The 21,380-nt window shown below is 44.9% G+C and overlaps 1 protein-coding gene across 1 annotated transcript; it reads right to left on the bottom strand.

Annotated features, from left to right (window-relative positions):
* Positions 1–13,157: 13,157 nt before the first annotated feature.
* On the bottom strand, positions 13,158–14,141 carry LOC106441514. The gene has a single exon (XM_013883321.1). The coding sequence runs from the start codon at positions 14,139–14,141 to the stop codon at positions 13,158–13,160; it is 984 nt and encodes a 327-aa protein (XP_013738775.1).
* Between the last annotated feature and the right edge of the window lie 7,239 nt (positions 14,142–21,380).

Genomic DNA, 21,380 nt, shown 5'->3' with positions numbered 1-21,380 from the left:
CTGCCTCCTCTTGATTTCTGGTGTTGAAGTTTCCATTACTGGAAGCATCAAGAGCCATCTGGTATTGCACCGCGATGCCTCTAGAGAAAGTACTGAGCAGTTGTACTTCATTGAATCCATGGTGTGGACAATCTCTCTGATAAGACTTGAATCTGATCCCAGAGCCCCTGAATGATTCTGCAGGCTCCTGAGTGAATGTAGCATTCTTGCTCCTCAAGTCTTCAGCACGCGCTTCATCAAAGAAATTGCATAAGAATGCATTCTTGATGTCGCTCCAGGATTTAAGAGATCCTGGTTGTAACTGCTTGAGCCAATGCAGAGCTTCTCCAGCAAGTGAGTACCTGAAGAGCTTGCATAACATGTAGTCCTCAGAGACTCCCTCGACTCTAATAGTAGAAATCAGATCCTCGAACCTCTCCAGATGGTCCATAGGATGCTCGTGGGATAATCCATGGTAGGGTAACTATCCCACAAGTGTGTAGTACTGCGCTTTCAACTCAAAATCCCTCTCGATAGTGGGAGGACGAATGGCTGATCTGTTGGTGTAATATCGATCTGGACGGTTGTAGTCAGCCAACGTTCTGGGTTGCGCAGCCTCATCTACAGGTAAAGTAGCACCTGTAGAATTAGCATCAGGCTCAGGGATTGCAGCTCCCTGAGCATCTATCCTCTGACTTGCTTCATTACGCAGATGACCCTCCTAGTCATGCATGTCTCCATTGTTGTCTCGTACAAGTATCAAAGGCGCAACCATGTCTCGCGGCTCAGTATCGATCGATGTCTAGGATGGAGTATCGATTGATGTCGGATGAAGGATGTTGGTCGATGGAAGGTGAGTGTTGTCGGTCGACAGGGATGAGCGAGTATCGGTCGACGGAACTAGCATATGGGTCAACTGTGGTTGAGCAGAATCGAGGGACACACAAGTAGTGCTGTCGGTCGATGAAGAGTGCGCTTCGTTGCGGATAGAACACTCCAAACTTGCAGGATATGGTGAGAATAGCATTTGAGTTTCCTTGTTGATTCTGGTACTGCTGGGCATTTACCTGAAAATCCAAGAATTTTTTTTTTATGTCAGAAACTTTAAAAAAAATTAGATAAATAGGTGATCAAAGCTCCCCGGCAACGGCGCCAAATTTGATACCACTCAAATTACCCTAAGGAGTGATTTATACTCTCTCAAATAAGAGGTCGACTTGTAGTACTTAGCGATCGAATTCACAGGGAGCTAGGGAACCTAGGAAATATAATATGATTTGTTAAGCAAGATGGTTTTAGAGTTTTTAAATGTAAATTGCAGTTTTTATATTGAACAAGTATTTGTTCAATAACTGCATTGAGGTTTTGGTCCTTAAAAAGGAAATATTTTGACTTAGGGTTTTTATAAAAAAACGTGGGATTATAATCCTACAAATGCCTAATGAGTTGTATGCATAATAATGTAAAGCTCAACTACTTAGTCTACAAGTCCATCAGCGTTCGCAATGTTTGGACTTGTTTATTAACTAGATCAATTGATCTCAACTGTCGTATTTTGATCAATAAAAAGAGTCGATCGATAATCCTAGAGGGATATCGATCGATACACCTTTTGCTCTGTCGATCGATTATTCAAGTGTGATATCGATCGACACGCTCTAGTCAAGCTTTATGCGCGGGTTGAATAACAACTTACTAAGCTCACTATATCAGCTCTAGCCTTGCTCATAGCAAGAAACATAGTTCTATTAGAATTTTTTCAGGATGAGAATAAAGCTCTCGTTTTTATCAATCAAATCCAAGGGCATGTTCTAGGAAGCTAATCTAGACACATACATTAATGAACAATCCTAAAGATGATTATCACAACTCAGCAATCTATAGTAGGGGCTAATCCCTCCTAACCTATTTAAACCCTAAAATCTAACAATGGAACTACTCAGACATGGCTAAGCAATTCATAACAGCAGTTAAGTATAAAAACTTCATAAGAATAGTAAATAGATATCAATGGAGTTCCAATCACAAATTATAACTTTGGATCTTCTCTCCAATCTATAAAAAATCCTAAAAACCTTTGCTGTGAAAATAATAACAGTAGAAAAGCACACTTTGCCTCTAACATGGCGGCAAAGCTTATATAACTAGGGTAAAACTCGTCAGGGGTTATCTTGTAAAATGGGGAAGACTTGGGTTTCAAGTTAGCTGTGACCAAACGGGCTTTCTGCGCGCTTTGCTGTCAATCGATATGCAGATGTTAGTATCGATCGATTATTCCTCTCCAATATCGACGGATGGTCGAGCTCGATGGTCATCCCTGGTGCTTGCTCCAAATATCTCCAAAATGCTCCAAAATCATCACTTATCTCCAAAACACTCATGATCTTATAAATATAATAAATAGATTCTATAATATAATAGTTATTAGTAAAAACACCTATAAAATATGGATGAAAATGGGTCAAATCTATAGTCTATCACCCTCCTTCGTCGATAGGAGTGGACGAAGTTGCAAACTGGCAAGCGAAGTATCATCTTTCCGATGACGTTATCATTAGGATTTCGGGTCATATAGACCAAATTTCGGACTTCAGAGTTGACGAGGTCCCAGTGTATGAAGGGTTTTTTGAATCGGGCTTTAGAGATCGAGTTCCTTCGCTGGTGGCGAAGGTGTCGGAGGCACTGGAGATCTCTCATGGTCAGCTGAATCCCCCCCTTCCTGGAGGACCTTGATAGCTTTGCAGAACTTAGGAGATCTTCAGGGTCTTACTATCGAGGTTGCCGAGGTTCTACATTCTTATACTATTACCCAACTGAACGGTGGTGAACGGAGATACCACCTGCATCCTCGTGGCAGAGAGCTTCCGGTTCAGGAGATTGCGAAGAAAAATAGAAAGCGCGTCCCGGCTTTCGATGGTCGCTGGACCGAGAAGTTTGCTTTCATGTACCTCCTGGGGTTCTCCCCTGTCTGGTGCACAGCTGGTGGGTAATACGAGTCGTGAAGGTGATAATCGTATCACAAGACTAACATTTCTTGTTTCGTTTTGCAGAGATTCTTAGCGTGGATCCATCTTTGGAAGAGAAGACGATCAAGCACGTATTGAAACTCCTCATCGAGAGTCGCTAGGTCCCTTTTCTCGTGAGCAAAGAAGGTTTTGAACGTTGCAGCATCTGGGGAAAGCTCCGATCTTTCTTTTTGCTTATTGTGAACAATTAGCTGAGATGTACTGGTGCCGTGCTTTAGACAATATGTCGGGATCCAAAGGTGAAGAGGGGTTGGCCGAGTATCAGAGGGCTTTGGAGGTTATGTCGGTGAAGAAACCCGCGTCTAAGAAGGCTGCCCTAACTAAGAATGACGATGAGGTCCGGTTCATCAAGAGCAACAAGCGTGAGGCTGCGACTGCTCTGGCTTCCTCTACTAAAAAGAAGTCTCGGGCTTCGTGATCTACGAACGATCCAGCCACAGTTTTGGCCACCCTTAACACTAAAGTGTTCCCTCTGACTCCGTTGATTCTTCCAAAGGGGGATTCTTTGGCTTCCATCCAACTCATCCAGGGTGATCTCCTTCAAGTAATGTGCTGTCCTCCTTTTAATTTCTTCTGGTATCTTGTTTGCTAACGATCAATTTATTTTCGCAAGCAATGTCTCAGCTGTTCCATCTTGGTGAGAGGATGGATGAACATGCTTCGCTCAAAGCTGATCTGGCTGGGTTGACTTTTCAGCTACGTGAAGAGAAGAACAACGTCCTTGCCGAGGAGAAGGAGATCAAAGCCTTGAAGCTTAAGGTGAGGAACCAAGATGAGGCTGGGGCACTGGCTGCAGCGGAGAACGTGTCCGTGAGGGAGCAGTTGGAGCAGCGAGAGGAGGAGGTATGCAACTTGAGATGCGCCATGGAGACCTTTGATGTTGAGAAAACTATGGCGGTGAACGGCACCATAGTGGTGGGTTGTTGGGAGCTAATGAAGGAGTGGCTAAATCATCAGACGGACAGCTAGGACCTTGAGGGTGCGCTGAAGCAATACAAGATGGATAATACCTCTGAAGCTGAGTTACAAGGGATCCCGGCTCCTACCTTCGAGGGAGAGCCATGGATCCCTAACAGGACTGAGACTGAGGAGACTCCGGAGCTTGTCGCCGACGATCCTCTTGCCTCCTGATCCTTATCTGAACTCTTTAACCCCTTAGGGGTTTCTTTTGTGTTGTATCTGCCCTTTGTGAGGGTTTAAAACTTATCTCCAGGTCTTTGTGCCTTTTATTTTGTAAAACATTGGCCTTGCTGTGGCCTCTTTTTTTCTTAAAAAATTCTTTCAGCTTTCGTTTTAGCTTCTGCGTAGTGGACCAACTTGGCCATCCACTAGGTTTGTTTTCGAAGCAGAACCTTAGTGATCTCCTTTCTGGAGAGATGGCAGTGTGCGTTCTTCAGAATCAGAGACTTAGGATTTGGGACTCCGGGGAACAGATCATAGGCTTACTTTGAGATAACGGGGTTGTCCCGGGCCTGGAGGCTCCGCGAGGTCGCCTCCTGTTGGGGAAAAATACTCAGGTATTAAAATCTTCCAAACCCTAGGCAGGACACTGGCCTCTGAATCCCCACTGGAAGGAACCCCGGTTCCCAGGATCCCCACTGGAAGGAACCCCGGTTCCCCGCTAGGGAGTTTTTTGGGTTCTATCTCAGGATTGCCCCCTTCCTCCGGGAAATGAAAAACTTTCGATAAGGAAAACCTTCCATATGGAAGAGTTTAACCTACTGCAACCGACTAAGGCCCGCCTTAGGAAGACTATATAAAGGGAATGTAAACCCTAAAGCAAGGGATCGACACTTAGAGACTTAAAGATTAGAGCTAGGCAGCTAGAACTAGGGTTCTTGCTCAAAACTGTTGTAGTTCCAGCTCTTTGATCTAATAAAACGTTTCTTTCTACTTTCTTACATACAAAATCAATACGAAACCAGCCTTATCCATCGTTCCGTAGTACTCACAAAGATCCTACACAAAAATCCCCAAACACTTTGGCGCTAGAAGGAGGAGAGTAATCTAAAATACGTGATAATGGCGGTGGATGAGCATGACGACCTACCTGAAGCTACTCAGAGAGAGGCTGGTGGTAACTGCTTAAGCTAGTGTGAAGCCTCTTCATCAAGTGAGTACTTGAAGAGCTTGTAAATTAGGTAGTCCTCAGAGACTCCCTCGACTTTAATAGCAGATATCAGATCCTCAAACCTCTCCAGATGCTCCATAGGATGCTCGTGTGATAACCCATAGTAGGGTGCTTGTCCCACGAGTGTGTAGTACTGCAGCTTCAACTCGAAATCCCCTCTCTGGATAGTTGGAGGATGAATAACTGATCTGTTGGTGTAGAACTGATCTGGACGTTTGTAATCAGCTAGCGTTATGGGTCGAGTGGCCTCATCTACAGGTTGAGCAGCTCTTGTAGCATCAGTCTCAGGGATTACTGCCTCTTGAGCACCTATCCTCTGAACTACTGGATTACGCAGATGACCCTCATGGGCATACAGGTCTCCCTTATCATCACGTACAAGTATCAAAGTCGCAACCATGTCTTGTGGCTCAGTATCGATCGATGTTCGGACTAGAGTATCGATCGATGCTGGATGGAAGATGTCGGTCAACGGAAGTGTTAGGGGATTTTTGTGTCGGCTCTTTATGAGTACTACAGAACGATGGATAGGCTGGTACAACGGGTGAGTTTGTATGTATTTCTTAGGGGTTTGATAGAATAATGAAAAGATAGGCTTGAAGAGATGTTTTATTGACTAGATGAACAAGAACGAAAGAGGTTATAAAGAAGATTCGACAAACCCTAGTTCTAGCTGTCTAATTATAGTCTCTAAGCCTTTAGTCGTCTAAGAGTCGGTTCCATTAGGTTAAACTCTTCCATATTCGGAAATATGGAAGGTTCTCCTTATCTGAAGTTTTCCATTTCTTGGAAGGAAGCTCGGTTTCAGGGACCGAACTCAGGGTTCCTTCTAGCTGGGACCTGGAGCGTTCCTTTATCGGGGACCCGAGGGTCTGGGTTTGTGACACCCCCGATCGTAGATGACCGGAAATGACACGGTCGATGTTCCTCGATGGTCGATCTGAGGTTCTCAGAATACTTCCGATCGCCTTAGACCAACAACCAAAGAACACCAGCTCTCCTATCGGATATAACTCTAGGCTTTTCAACCCGACAAAGCAATACCCGATAGTTAGTTTGTCCGGACAAGGACTAATATCATATGGAACCTTTACTTAAAAAAAACATTCTTTATACATCATTTAAAAACATCTTTCAAAATTTGTTATAAATTAACCTCGAGGTTTTCGGTCTACAAATCTTATACATAAGATATATAAAAATGACTTTGCAAGGATATTAAAACTACCGCTGGCTAATGGTGTTCCTTCCCGTCCTAGAGTAAGGTCTTCCATCTACTGGTTACCTGCATCACAAATGACTCATGAGTAACTAGTTTACTCAGTGAGCCTAATCTCGTACCCCAATGTTTCATTGATATGAATCTTATCTTAAACATCACCTCAACGACACCGCCATTCACTCATACTTATAATATATATATATATATATAAAGACTAAACCCGGAAAACCACCAAGGCTAACCTAGCCTAGCGGGGAAATAAATATAACTACCATCTCTATTAGATATTCCAAGATCGAACATCTAACGCCGGGGAAATAAATATAACTACCATCTCTATTAGATATTCCAAGATCGAACATCTAACGCTGCATGCAGTTACACGGCCTCCAGGGTGCGACCCCATCATCGTGTCTTCGTGACCTTGTTCCGTATCGCATGAACAATTCACAGGAATGCGGAAACTCTCGGGAGAGTGAGTATACAATAAGACTTCAGATGATTTATACTTATATATTTAATACTATAAATATGCATTAGTACTTGAGAACAAGTACTAAAGTTTGGAATAAACCTCTATGATCATTCATAAATATTTAATAAGTGTTTACATTAAGTAAACACCTCAACAATTCAATATTTGATCAAGAGACAAAGCCTATCAATCATCTACATTCAGTATTGATCAACCATCTATCTAGACTCACCTTTGATTCCATGAGATTGGCTAAGGTAGACTAGACTCAAGCCCAACTAAACATTCACCACTTGCTGATCACTCCTAAAAATAATGAGGGAAAGGCATGATCCGGCTGTTCTGATCACCCTCTTCGACCATCTGAATTCAAACCTGATCGGATGGAAGACAAAGCTTGATCAGTCTGGTCTAAGATGAGGTTTTCCTGAATGGTTTTAACAGAATCGATCCTGACCACTATGCTAGATATAACTGATCAATGCAGGTCATACAAGGTCATTCAGTTCTGTTCTGTGGAAACAACTTAGATCATTTACTAGCAGCTCGGTTAGGTAAGCTCAGGTCCTAACAATTTGGTTCTACTCAGAACATATCAGTTCAATACAAATTCATACCATACTCATCTCAGCTCAGATAAGATCAGTTCAGACCAAGATCAAATATGTTCTGTTAAATCCAATCAGTTCATAAAAGGCTTAGCTAACGGTTCTTTGAAACTGATTCAATCATAAATGAAATAAAACTGAACCGTACAAGAGCTTATATAACTAATCCAGATAGGTTACTCAACCCACAACACCACGGTTCTATTCTGAACATCGATGAATCAAGAGGCTGAAGCTTACCACAAGAACTCATGGTTAGATGATCTGAGATGGTGATCTCCTCCAAGCTTAGCTCCCGGCTGAACCGATTAAAAACAGAGATCAAGGTTCGGTTCATATCAGAAACAGAACAAAAGCTATGGTTTATTCTGTATATCTCATCTTCTTCTTCCCCACATGTTCTAGCTTTGGCCTGAGGTTGAAGATTAAACCAGCATAATTTTTCTCTTGATTTTTCTCTCTTTCTTTCTCTTATTTTTCTCTCAAACTCTTACAATTTTTTTTTGTTTTCTTGCAGGTCATGGACGACCAGAAGAGAGAAGATGGTATTTTATATCATAAGGAGTTGTTTCAGTTGAGGGTTTGCTCCCACAAGAGACAAAGGTGAGGTTAGACAGCTGGTGACATGCTTCAGCACACCAAGCAGCACAAGCAGCTGAACATTTCCCTTCCATGAAGAAAGATACAAGCAACTAAAGCAAACAGCTTGTGACCAGCATGTGACTTCTAATGAGCAAGCAGGTAAGCAAGTAGGTGCATGTCATGTGACCTAATTACTGAGGAAGCAAGTAGGCTAGAAGGTGCAAGGCATGTGACTGTTCAGAAATAATTTTAAGATTTTTGACGATATTTTTCGGATTGTTTTGACTAAATATTTTTCATTCTTTGATTCTCGACCTGCTCTGAATAAACCCATCATCAATAAAAATCGAAAATAATAATTAACAATCGACCAGAACCATCAAGATATGGTCTTTCGGCCAAAAGGCTGCCCCGTCGAGAGATTAATTTACTGGCTCGCTTTTTATTTTTAATTCTGGTCGAACCAAATCCGAACTGGTCGAGCGGGATTTTTCTCGACCAAAATCCTATTTGCTCGTGAGGGTCTTTACAGGGTCCTGCTTGGAGGCTGGAGGAAATGATACCGGGGTATTTTTTCCCCAACAGTTTGCCCCTTATTTATCGATTTTGTCATCGAAGTCGGGGAATAACCTGTGCACTCAAGTCAATCAGGGTTGCTCATTCTCAGCAGGCTCCCCTTAGGCAGGACCCCGTTCCATTGATCTTGCTATCCTGGGTTCCACTCGAGCCGGAACTCATTCTGAACCCAGGTGAGGATCGGTTCCTTCGTGTTTGACCGGAGTCTAGTAGTAGTTTCTCTTATCTTCTCTAGATGACGGTGTTGGAACTCTGATGTTTTAGGCTGCGTATAGGCTGGAGAGAGTCGGAGAGATGATACTGGTAATGGGTTCCTCAAGGTCCCGTTAGTTTTTTGGGTCCCTAGGATTGAGTGATAGGTTCCCTCATCGTGCTTTGAGACTCCGTTTCCCGTGCAGTCTCATCTTTTTGACACGTGTAAGTCAATCTTAGGGTTTTTGATTTTGTTTCCCCGTTTTTGCAGCCTGGACTTTTTGGTTTCCTTTTCTTTCTCACCAAAATCTCGCGCGTTCTCTGTTGCTCAGGCCTAGGTCTTCATTCTCTCATGTAACACCTTCTTTCTCCCCATCCTTTATTCCGAACTTTTTTCGATGACAAACGGATTAGATCTCGTCCTCGGCTCTTCTTCGATAAGTACTAGGGTTCATTCAAGACGTAGGGTTGGAAACGAGGTCTGTGAGTCTATGGATTCCTCAGAATCTTCTCTGGATCTGACCGCCAAAATAGAGGAACTCAGGAATGCTACCGTTGGAGAGGCTCCGCCATCTCCGGGAGGAGACAGATTTTCGCCGGTGGGTCCTCTATCGGTAATAGGAGTAGAGGAGGTTGTAAGCTGGAGAAGGAAGTTTCGTCTTCCCGACGACGTTACCATCCGGATCCCTCGTCCTTGTGATAGGGTTTCGGATTTTGAGCTGGGTGAGGTCCCTGTATATGAAGGTTTCTTCGAATCGGGTTTCAGAGACCAGGTTCCTTCTTTGGTTGCCGAGATCTCGAAGGATCTCCCCTGGGCAGCAGAATCCTCCTTTCTGGAGGATCTTGATAGCTATGCAGAATCTCGGTGATCTTGAGGGTTTTATCGTTTGCGTCCTCGTGGAAAAGCGCTTCATGTGCTGGAGCTTTCGAAGGCTGAGAAAAAAATTTTGCCCTGTCTTTGAGGGGTGTTGGACTTTGAAGTTTGCTTTTATGTCTTTTCCTGGACTCTCTCCCAATTGGTGTGTAGCTGGTGGGTCATAGAAACTGCCACGACTTTCTTTAACTGTCTGATGCTGATGTCTTTTGTTTTCTTATGCAGTCATGTCTCGCTCAGATTATCCTTCAGGAAGGGATACGGTCGAGCAGCTGTTGGAGCTTCCCCTTGAACGCCACGAAGTCTCTTTCCTTGTAAGCGCTGAAGCGTTAAATCGGTGTAGCATTAGAGGTAAGCTTTTGTATCTTAGTTTTCCTATTTTCCTTCTACGAATTTAAGCCAGGTTGGTTCAGTCTTTCAGACGTGATGTCGGGTTCCAGAGGTGATGAGGCCTTGGCGGAATATAAGAAAGCTCTTGAGACGATGTCCACAAGGAAGGCTGCAGCCAAGCGAACTGCTCCTGTTGAAGATGAAGAGGTCCAATTTGTTGGTAGTAGCAGGCGTCAGGCGACTACCTTCACAGCTACTTCGTTCTCTAAGAAAAAGTCTAAAGTCTCTGCTCTCAAATCCTCTCCTCCCGTCTCTGATAATTGGTCTAAGGTCCTGGCCAATTTGAATACGAAGGCGTTCCCCTTGACCGCTGCGTGTCTGGCATCGGATGGAGACTCTTCAATGGCCATTCGCTCTCTTCAGGGTGACCGACTCCAGGTAGCATATCATGTTCTTTGTCTTGCTTTCGCAACGTCTCTCTTTATAGGTTGGATTATGTTGATGCAGGCGGCGTCTCAACTATTCCATCTTGGGGAGAGGATGGAAGATAAGACTACTACCCAGGCCGAAGTGGATGCGTTGACCGCTCAGCTTCGTGAGGAGAAAGACGCTGTCTTGGCCAAAGAGAGGGAAATTAAGGCCTTGAAGCTCAAAGTACAGAATCAGGAAGAGGCACTGGAGCGTGTGGCAATGGAGAACGCTTCTCTGCAGAAGCAGTTGGATCACAAGGAGGAGGACATATGTGAGTTAAGATACGCCGCAGAGGTCTTCGATGATGAGAAGGCAATGGCCGTAAATGGTGCCAAGGTTGTGGCCTGTTGGGAGCTGATGCGAGAATGGCTTCACCGTCACAGTTGGGAGCCTGCGGCAGCCCTGGAGCAATACAAGACCGTGAAGACTACTGAGGCTGAGGTTCTTGGTCTCTCTGTTCCTTTTTTCGATGATGAGCCACAGGTTCCTAAGAGGGGCGGTGCGCCGGAGTCTGCTGACGATCCTCTCACCAACTGACCTTCTTGTTCCAGAACTTTTACCCCCGTAAAGGAGTTTCTTTCATTTTGTAGTTGCCTTTGATAAGGGTTGGAAACTTTGAACCAAGGCTTTGTGTCTTTTGTTGTTTTAAGACTATGGCCCTATTGTTCCCTTTTTAAGTATGCTTCGGGATTCGCATCTTTTCTCCTTTCGTAGATGATATTCGTATTGTTTTGGCGAGTTTCAATCTTTCGAAAGTTTGCAGGTCGTTGAGTGACCTCGGGGCCTTGAGGTTTGACTCACGAGTCGTAATCGAAGAGTTGTTGAGCTAAGCGTTGATTGCTTGAGGGTCTCTTACAGGATCTGGGCCGCATGGGTCTAGATGTCACGAACGTCGGAGGACCCGCGGATCATGGGTATTGAGGTTCCTTGGAACCTCTAGACCCTTGAATGATTAGGTGACAATATGGATCTCGTATAATTGGATCTCCTCTAGGACCCTGGAGTCACTTGGAGAGTTTTGACAAGCTTAGGACCCGAAGGTCGTTTTTAGGGAACCGTGGGTTCTGGACCCTGAGGTCTTGAATTGGATTCATGGTCTTTGGACCCAGAAATATTTTTAGGGAACCAATAAGTTCTTGGCCCTGATGCCTGTCTGAGCCCGGAGTTCTTCCTCAGAACCCGAAATTAAGGTTTTAAAGGGACCGCATTATGCCACCTTAGGTGAGGCCACTCTTGGTACCTGTTGGGGTATCTCATTCTACCGCTCAGAAGCTGGTCACTATCGATTTCCCGTGCTGCATGCTGCTTTCTGCAGAAAGCCACCATCAGACTTAGAGGGTGTTGGTGTGGGTGAAAACCCAAGTGCCAGGCTTTGCTACTTTCCACGTTTGGAGAAGAAGAATATTATGTGATGCTCCCGGACTTTTTCACTTTCTCAAGGGCAATTATACCTCGTGTCCCCTATATTATTCTAGCAGGTAGCGTTTTAATACAGGTACTTTCACATTTTTGGTATTTTTGTTTGGGATCCCGATATGCCTGAGGCTATACATGGATTTTAGGTAGTATTGACGGCATACTCGGGCTTGCGCAGACCCATTCCTACCTTATTTCTCATATTTATTTTGTTTTTCTTTGTGGTCGTACCACTTGTCATTAAGGGTTGGCCAGGATCGAAGGTCTCTTGGACCTGATCCAGCTCATTTGCCCCTTTAAGTATTATGGCATTCCTACTACTCTCTTATAGTCGGAACTATTTTATTATACAAGCTTTGTCCGGAGACGTTTCAGCGTACATAGGAGTAGGAAAACATATGATTAAATAACAGATAAAATAATTAATAGAAATCATGGTCCGGAGACCATACAAGATATCAGCTTGTGAGGTACCCCAGTGGTTAGGCCATGTTTTACCTCTTGTTATTAGATGATCCGCAGGTTTTGACTTGCTTTTGGGACGAGCGTCCTTGCTGGAGGGTTCCTGCTTCTTCTGCAGGGTTCTGCCTCATTCTTGCGTCCAGACCCCGACATTTAGTGTTCAAGGACAATTGTCTTCTGTTGATGAAGTTTTTCAGCACTTCCAAGAAACGTGTAGTCACATTCATCCACTGGAGGGACCAGGTTCGGAGGTCTCCTGTCTGGCTAAGTGTTTCCCTCCTGCGTCCTTTGCTCCGGATCCGTCCGATGTACCCTCTGAGGAGGTCTCCTTGTGCCCCACTTAGTTATCCGCGAGACCACTGGCTGATTCCTGATAAGGTTCTCGGTGATCTTGTCTATGTAAGGCAGGGGACGAGGGTCCTGCGAGGACAAGGTCTTGCGAGCAGATGCAACGTTGAAGGGCTTCGGGGGAGACCATGCGGAGCGGTCAAAATAGGTTCTCTGAGGATTCCTCGGGTTCTTGGAATGATTCAGGGTCCGCCTTCTCCGGAATGACCCCCAATTACTCGTATCATTGACCTCTGATCCCTGGATTTGCGGGGTTCGAGGTCTTCTTTGTAATTGCTATAAGACCTTGGTCTTCCCCTTCAGGGTGGTCTGGTAGCAGGATCGAGAGTTCTCCTGGTCTCCCCTAATTGTCCTGATGCCCCAGGGTGTAGGGAACTTCACCATCTGATAAAGGGTTGACGGAACTGCTCCCATGTCGTGAATCCAGGGTCGCCCCAAGATCATGTTATATACCGATTGGCAATCTTAGACCATAAATTTGGTGGACATGTTGACTCCTTCAGCGTATACTGGGAGGATAGCTTCTCCGGCGGTGTGCTTGACCTCGCCGCTGAATCCGATGAGTGCGGTTACCTTTCGCGTCAGGGCGCTCTCCTCCAGCCCCAGATCTTGGTATGCCATCTGGAAGATAATGTTGCTGGAGCTGCCGCTGTCTACTAGTATTCTTTTCACCAAGCAGTTCGCTACGGTGAGGGAGATAACCAGAGCGTCATGGTGGGGAGCTAGGATCTTCCTTTGATCCTTAGCTGTGAAGCTTATCTTCTCGGTGCCTAGAAGTAGGCGCTTTGGTTGAGTTGTTTCCAGACCATGCTTAGCGTTACAGGTGCTTTTCTTTGCGGCTGTGTGGCTTGCTCCGCTTACTTCTGAGCCTCCAGATATAACATGGATCACCCGATCTTGGCGAGGTGGCGAGGTGGTGAGGTTGGTGCATCTCCCTGCTGTCTCTTTGTTGAGGTGGGCCTTGGCCTTCTCTGAGAGGAATTCTCGGAGATGCCCCTTTTGGAGTAGTTCGTTGACCTCGATCCTCAGGGCGATGCAATCTTCGGTTTTGTGTCCATGATCGCGATGGAAGTCGCACCAGAGTTCCGGGTTCCTGAACGAGTCAGGTGCTTTCATCTTTGGAGGCCACTTAACATGTTGGCCCATCAGTCTCAGTGCGTTGACCAGCTCTGGTGTTGATAGTGAGAGATGGGAGATATCGGGCCAGGTAGATACCGACATCCCTTCTTCCTTCTCTTGAGGCCGGTACTGGAACCTGCCCATGTTTCTACTATCAGAGTCCTTGGATCCTTTTTGGGAGGATCTTTCCTCTCGGTCTCCTCGATCTGATCGGGCTGACCTTTGGTCCTGCTTTGGTTGAACCTTGGCACGGCTAGCAACATCTTCCTCCCACTTCACCTGTGCCCAGGCTCGCGACAACCCATCTTCGATGGTCTTGCAAGGGTACATGGTCAACTCTTTGTATAGCCCCCCATCTGGAAGTAGACCTCTCTTGAAGGCAGAGATCACGGTAGGGATGCTGCATTCGGGGACCGCCACTTTTTCCTGGCTTAAGCGGCCTATGTAGTGTCATAGGGGTTCCACTCGAAGCTGGAGGATCTCGTAGAGACCATCTGAAGTCTTCTCCAGGCTTCTACTACTTGCGAATTGCTCCACGAATTTGTCACTCAGGCCTGCGAAGAAAGATATGGACCTGGTAGGGAGATTGATGTACCATTTCAAGGCAGGTCCGATCAGAGTGGAACCGAACCCTTTGCACATCGTGGCTTTGCGGGACTCCTTAGGGAGTGCAACCGCCAACATCCTTTGCTTGTAGTGCGCGATGTGATCGTCGGGGTCAACATGATGCTGGGGAAGGAGAACTTTCTAGGTATCTCGACTGAGGTGATTTCCTCCACGAAGGGGGTATCGGCGTAGGACTCTAGGTTGCTCCTCTGGATTGGGGGAGCTACTCCTGGTAGGCGCTCTACCATGGATTGCGTGGCGTCGAATCTCTTTGAGAAAATCTGCTCCAAGTAGGCGGTTATGGAGGACTCTGTTGTTGCAGTCCTCTCAGGGGCTTCTTTCTCGGGTTCTGGATCGGAATTGCTCTCTTCCAGGTCGTGAATTTGAGGATTCTCGATCCCTTCCCGAGTTGCCCCAGCTACCCCAGGTGCAGGAGGCATGTTCAGATTTCCCATAGGTCAGACCCGGGTGTTGAAATGGCGCTTCTTGTTGCCTGCCGTGTTGAGGGCTTGGTTCTGGTCACGGAGGACAGGGTTTGCCGACTGAAGCGGGCTTAGCTTTTCGGCGCTTTGCTCCAGCTATTTGGAGTGTTCGTCAAGTTTCTCCTTCAGACCTTGAACTTCTGAAGAGATGTCGGGGTTTTTTCCGGTAGTTTTTCGAGCTTGATGCATGTCGGTGATTTTGCCTTGCAGGGCGTCTATTTGCTTTTGAATATCGGCTTTCGTTTAAGCAGCTTCAGCTGGTTCGCCGTGCTCATCCACCATCACGTAGTTAGATTACTACCCTCCTTCTAGCGCCAAACTGTTATGGGGTTTTTGTGTAGGTTCTTCATGAGTACTACTGAACGATGGATAGGCTGGTAAACCGGGTGAGTTTGTATGTATTTCGTAGGGGTTTGAGATAATTATGAAAAGATAGGCTTAAAGAGATGTTTTATTGACTAGATGAACAAGAACGAAAGAGGTTACAAAGAAGATTCGATTAACCCTAGTTCTAGCTGTCTAATTCTAGTCTCTTAGCCTTGGAGAAGTCGATCCCTTACTTTAGGATTTTAGTAGCTCTTATATAGTCGTCTAGGAGTCAGTTCCATTAGGTTAAACTCTTCTATATTCGGAAATATGGAAGGTTCTCCTTATCAGATGTTTTCCATTTCTTGGAAGGGAGCTCGGTTCCAGGGACCGAACTCAGGGTTCCTTCTAGCGGGGACCTGGAGCGTTCCCTTATCGGCGATCCGAGGCTCTGGGTCCGGCCTGGAGGCTGGAGGAAATGATACCGGGGTATTTTTCTCCAACAGGAAGAGCGAGTGTCGGTCGACGAAACTGCTGTTTGGGTCGACAGTGGTTGACGAGAATCGAGCGACGAACTGTTGTTGTTGTCGATTGATGAGGAGCGTCTTCCTTTGCGGATTGAACGTTCCAAACTTGCAGGGTCTGATGAGAATAGCAATTGAGTTTCCTTGTTTCTTATGGTACTGCTGGGCATGTACCTGAAAAGGCAAGAAATAATTGTTGTGTCAAAAAGTGGTTTTAAGAAGTAACCTAGACTAAACCAGACTAAATCTATAAGGCGAACAAAGCACCCCGGCAACGGCGCCAAATTTGATACCACTCAAATTATCCTAAGGAGTGAATTACTATCTCAAATAAGAAGTTCAGTTGTAGTACTTAGGGATCGAATTCACAAGGAGCTACGAAACCTAATAAATCTAATCAGATTGGTTAAGCTAGATTGATTTTATGTTTAAATGTAAATAGCAGGTTTGTAAGCAAAGTAATTGCTCGATTGATTGATTGGAGTTTTGGTACTTATATGAACGTAGCTAGACTTAGGGCTTTTATTCAGGTAATCAGGATTATAATTCTACATATGCTTAATAAGTTGTATGCATGATATTGTAGAGCTCAACACTTATAAACAAACCACTAGGCTCTCGCTTTCTCGGTTTGTCTATTGACCAGTGTCGATCGATGATTTTATAAGAATATCGATCGATACACTTTCTAAAACGTCGACCGATTATTCTATTGGAATATTGATCGACCGTTTTGGTCAAGCATTAATGTGCGGGTTGAATGTGCTCACTAAGCTCACTAGATCAGCTCTCGCCTTACTCTTAGCAAGTCTTAGCTCGATTAGGATGGTTTCAGGGTGAGATGCAAGCTATTGCTTATGTCTACAACTCCTAGGGAAAGTTCTAGGTAGCTAATTTTCGTGTGGGATCTTTGTGAGAATTATGGAACGTTGGATGAGGCTAGTGTTTGTATAGATTTGCAAGTAATAAGATAGAAGGAGACATTTTATTAGATCAAAGAGTTGGAACTACAATAGATTGGTGTATAAACCCTAGTTCTAGCCACCTAGCTTTAATCTCTAAGTCTCGAAGTGTCGATCCCTTGCTCTAGGGTTTAGGCTCCCCTTATATAGTTATCTTAAGGTTGGCCTTAGTCGGTTTGAGTAGGTTAAACTCTTCCATTTTGGAAATATGGAAGGTTCTCCTAATCGGAAGTTTTCCTTTTCCCGGAGGAAGGGGGTAGTCCCTGCGACCGGACTCGGAGTACTTCCTAGCGGGGACTCGGGGCGTCTCCAAGCGGGGACCCAGAGGCTGGTGTCCTGCTTGGGGTCTGTAGGAATTCAATACCTGGGTATTTTTTCCCAATATTGAGGGCTTGGTTTTCGTCTCAGAGGGTTAGATTCTTCGATTCGAGCTGGCTGAGCTTCTCGGCGCTCTGCTCCAGTTGATTGGAGTGTTCATCGAGCTTCTCCTTCAAGCTGTGGACTTCTGAGGAGAGCTCAGGATTCTCCACAACCTCTTCTCGAGCTCTATTCAGCTTGGTTACTTGACTTTGTATACCGTTGAGTTGCCTTTGGAGCTTGGCTTCTCTCGGAGTAGCTTCGGGTAACTCGGTCTGCTCATCCACCGCCATTATCATGTAGTTTAGATCACCCCCTCCTTTTGTTAAGGATCTTTGTGAGTACCACAGAACGTTGGATAAGGCTTTGATTTCGTATGAGTTTGAGAGAAAAAGACTTGAAGAGATTTTTTATTAGACCAAAGAGCTGGAACTACAAAGTATTGAGTATGAACCCTAGTTCTAGCCGCTATCTCTAGTCTCTAAGTCTTGAAGTGTCAATCCCTTAATCTAGGGTTAAGGCTCCCCTTATGTAGTTGTCTTGAGGTCGACCTTAGCCGGTGATATAACCCGTTTTCATCCATGGTATATAAGTGTTTTACTATATATGTATCTATGTTTTCTACTCTTCTAGGTATGTTTTCAGGTTCAGGTGCATTTCGGAGTAAAGCTATGACTTTGGAGCATTTTGGAGCTTAAAGGACATTTCACCCGAGCTGACCACTAAAGGTCGACGAGAGGAAGAACAATCGATCGATGCGCATCAGTGCTGACGATCGATACCAGGAGATGCCAAGACATATGAAGATTAATATCGATCGATGTACACAAGTACCATCGATCGATGTCGAGACATCAGACACGCGACATTTTGGATTCAGCAGACTTAAAACCCAAGGCCAAGCCAAATTACGAAAAAATGCCCTGACGAGTTTTTAACCTAGTAGATTATATACTGCCTAAGTGTTTTGACGGCATAAGAGAGTTTTTGAGAGTTTTAAGAGTTTTTCAGTTTCAGAGTTTGAGTTTACAAGTTTTGGAGAGAAGATCACTTGTGATTGGAACTCCTTGTTATCATTTCTTTTCATCTATACTATGAGTTTCTATTTCTTCATTATTATGAATTGCTTTGCTATGTCTGAGTAGTTCAATTATTAGATCCAGGGTTCAGATAGGTTTGTGGGATTAGCCCCAAACTATAGATCTGCCTTGTTGTGATATTCATGATAGATTTGTATTCATTGCTTGTTTTAGCCTTGCTAACTAGAACTTGATCATAGGATTGCATATTCAAGCACCTTTGTTATCCCATCCTGACATCTACCTATCATATTAGGACTGCTAGAGAGGGCTAACCGCCAATTTTGTATCTTAATAGGGCATAACATACTCGCGCATAGGCCTGGCTAGAACCCGTCGATCGATGTCCTCAACTGACTATCGATCGACGTTGGCAAAGGTGTATCGGTCGACGTCCCAATAGGACCATTGATCGACACTCTCTCATTGTCGACATACTAACCGTTGAGACACGAGATCTAGCCTGTTAACCAGTGAAACATGCGACAGCTGATCACTGAGTTAAGCGATTGAGCTCTAATATATCATGCATGCAACAAATAGGCATCTATAGGTATTATAATCTCCAACACCTGAACAGTGGCCCTGCATCTAATTTCATTTCCAACCAAGTTACGTTTACTAGTTACTTCTCTTGTTACTATTGCAATTTCATTTAAACAATTTACAATCCTTAGAATTAATAAACAATAGATTTAATTGTTCCCTAGCTCCTTGTGGATTCGATCCGTAAGTACTACATCTGAACCTCTTTTGATGAGAGTAACACTCCTTAGGGTAATTTGAGTGGTATCAGTCGGTTTGAGTAGGTTAAACACTTCAATATTCGGAAATATGGAAGGTTCTCTTTATCAGAAGTTTTCCTTTTCCCGGAGGAAGGGGGTTGTAGAAATCCGTTAAAAAAAAGAATGGTCGAGTATCTTTGTGGTGGTCGAGTCGCGGGTGATACTTATCGATCGAGAAGTTTTGAAGTACGAGGTGGACGAAGAAGTGATCGTGAGTGAACTATGAGTCGAAGAAGTTGCTCGACCATAGTTAGAAGATGTATTAGATTGATGAGACGGAGGTTTTGGAAGCTTAACATTTTTGGAAGCACGACGTTTCAGAAGCTCGACGTTTTTGAAGACCGACGTTTCTTCATCACGAAGTTTTCTCGGAAAATCTTCGTATCAGTAAAATATTATTCTGGAGACATAATAAGTCGGAAGCAGGATGGAAATTAAGCACAACGGGATCAAAGCACGACGGGAAAACCCGAAGTTGGGCGAAAACCCTAATTTCGGTATTATGGAATTCTTCGAGAAAGCCGGAGGCTCGGAAAATATTTTTCATCAAGTCCAGAGATATTTTGGAGTCTATTAATAATATTTAGCTCATCCGAACGGGAGCGGAAAAATATTCGGGATTGATCGCGGAACGAAAATATGCCGGAAGGGTCAAAAATCGCTTAAAACGACCAAGAAACTCGAGGTGTATCTATGCATATGGCCAGGACATTCTATCTATCACATCAGCAGCTGAGTGTCAACACAAGGATGAGGTGTATACGTGCATGAGTGCTGCACTTGCAGCTTGACAAGTCGCAGCTCGAGGTGTCGCAATACCTGAGATCTGCGCATGCGAACAGACATGCAGAGGCCGGTGTGTCGCGACACATGCAGTCCAGCCATGCTTAGAGACATCTGGACGTGGTGCTGTCTTCTGGCATGTAAAGGAAGCATTCATCAGGGCATGTGGACGTCTGTGTGTTGCAACGCATGCGACCGGAAGCATGCGGGATGACACACAGCCACTTGGGTGGCACTGTCTGACTCGTTGGCGATTTCTATATAAACCCTTCACCCCCTGCTCATTTTCATTCATCCATGACACACTAAAATACACTTAAAGACGTTGCTAGTGAGAGAAAGAGAAAGAAAAAGAAGTTTTAGAAGAAAAGTTCTTTCGGAAGACCGAGATATCACAAAGAAGAGAAATTCTGCCCTATCGAAGAATTTCTGCAATCTCTAAGCAGAAGCTTGTTGGGGTCGAAAACGGTTACGACGAAGCTAACATCCAAATCTCCGAAAAATACAAATATGAATATCATTCCGCGACAAATTGTGCTTGGTCAAAAGAATGTCGCGACATATGTCCAAATCCCGTTTGGATCAAACACAAGCTGTCCCACAGATACTGAAACGTATCTAAGCCATCCACGGATAGGTTCAAATATGACGATCGGAACACGGACAAACCTAGCTTAGTCACTACACAACTACCGCACATGCACACTGCCCGGTCAATGCGAAGCGACCAAGCTCGAACCGAGCTCGGTCGCTACGCATCCATCCCGCTCGGTCGCTACATAGCGTCCAAGCTCGGTTGCTATGAGGGCAGAAGGGGAAAAGCGTAAACTGAGCTAGAAGCGAGTATATAAGGAGTCCTAGGTGAGAAGCAAGAGGAGAGAACTTTTGACACATCAAACTTAGCGCTTAGAGCATTTCAGGCAATTTTCCGTTTTTTGTTATTCGAGATGCGACTCAATTAGGTTTAGCCGTCTTAGGGTTGCTAGAACTAGGAATCTCGCCGACAGCTCTCGAGCCCAGGCTCATACCTTGTTGTAACTCTCAAACGCAGATTCGGAATAAGACCTACTTTGCTATCTTTTTACGATCTTATATACTTTGTCATTGTTATTTCGTGTTCAGATTGCTTAGCGTGTGGTACTAGCAGATATCCGGGACCTCTGGGAAATTAGGGCTCTCCTACTTTCCTTATTTAAACGAATTTCGGTTCCCACAGTTTGGCGCTAGAAGGAGGGGCTACGGACCAATCTAACTCGCAACCACATCACGCTCAACCAGATATGTCAACTGACAACGCGGACAACGTGAAAACTCCTCTTAACGGAGGCAGCAGCACTGATCTCCACACTCCAGCAGCGGACGTATCTGTGGCCAACGCACCAGCCAACGCCGCGGCGCTCGAGGAGTTTCAAAAGATGTTCGCCACCTACGAAAAATGATCGGAAGAACAGGATAAGCTCGTGAGCACCTTGACCAAACAAGTTGAAACCTTAACGGCAAGGACTCGAGCAATCCGTTCCCGCGGAACCACTAAAGTCCGCGGGAAAAGACTTGACTTCGCAACCCCACTCGATAGGCCTGGAACCGCACGGGAATGACCTTCGGGTAAAACCCTAGTGAAAAATCTCCCATCGAAAAGGGGAACCCTGAGAGTACTCCGCCTCCCGCGATGGATTCGGAGGATA

This window comes from Brassica napus, chromosome C7 (assembly GCF_020379485.1).
Source record: "Brassica napus cultivar Da-Ae chromosome C7, Da-Ae, whole genome shotgun sequence".
Lineage (NCBI taxonomy): Eukaryota > Viridiplantae > Streptophyta > Magnoliopsida > Brassicales > Brassicaceae > Brassica > Brassica napus.
This window is presented reverse-complemented; position numbering and strand designations above follow the sequence as displayed.

Bases quoted from the DNA above. Each gene is read 5' to 3' on its own strand.
- LOC106441514 (XM_013883321.1), bottom strand. From the start codon at position 14,141: ATGTACCCTTGCAAGACCATCGAAGATGGGTTGTCGCGAGCCTGGGCA.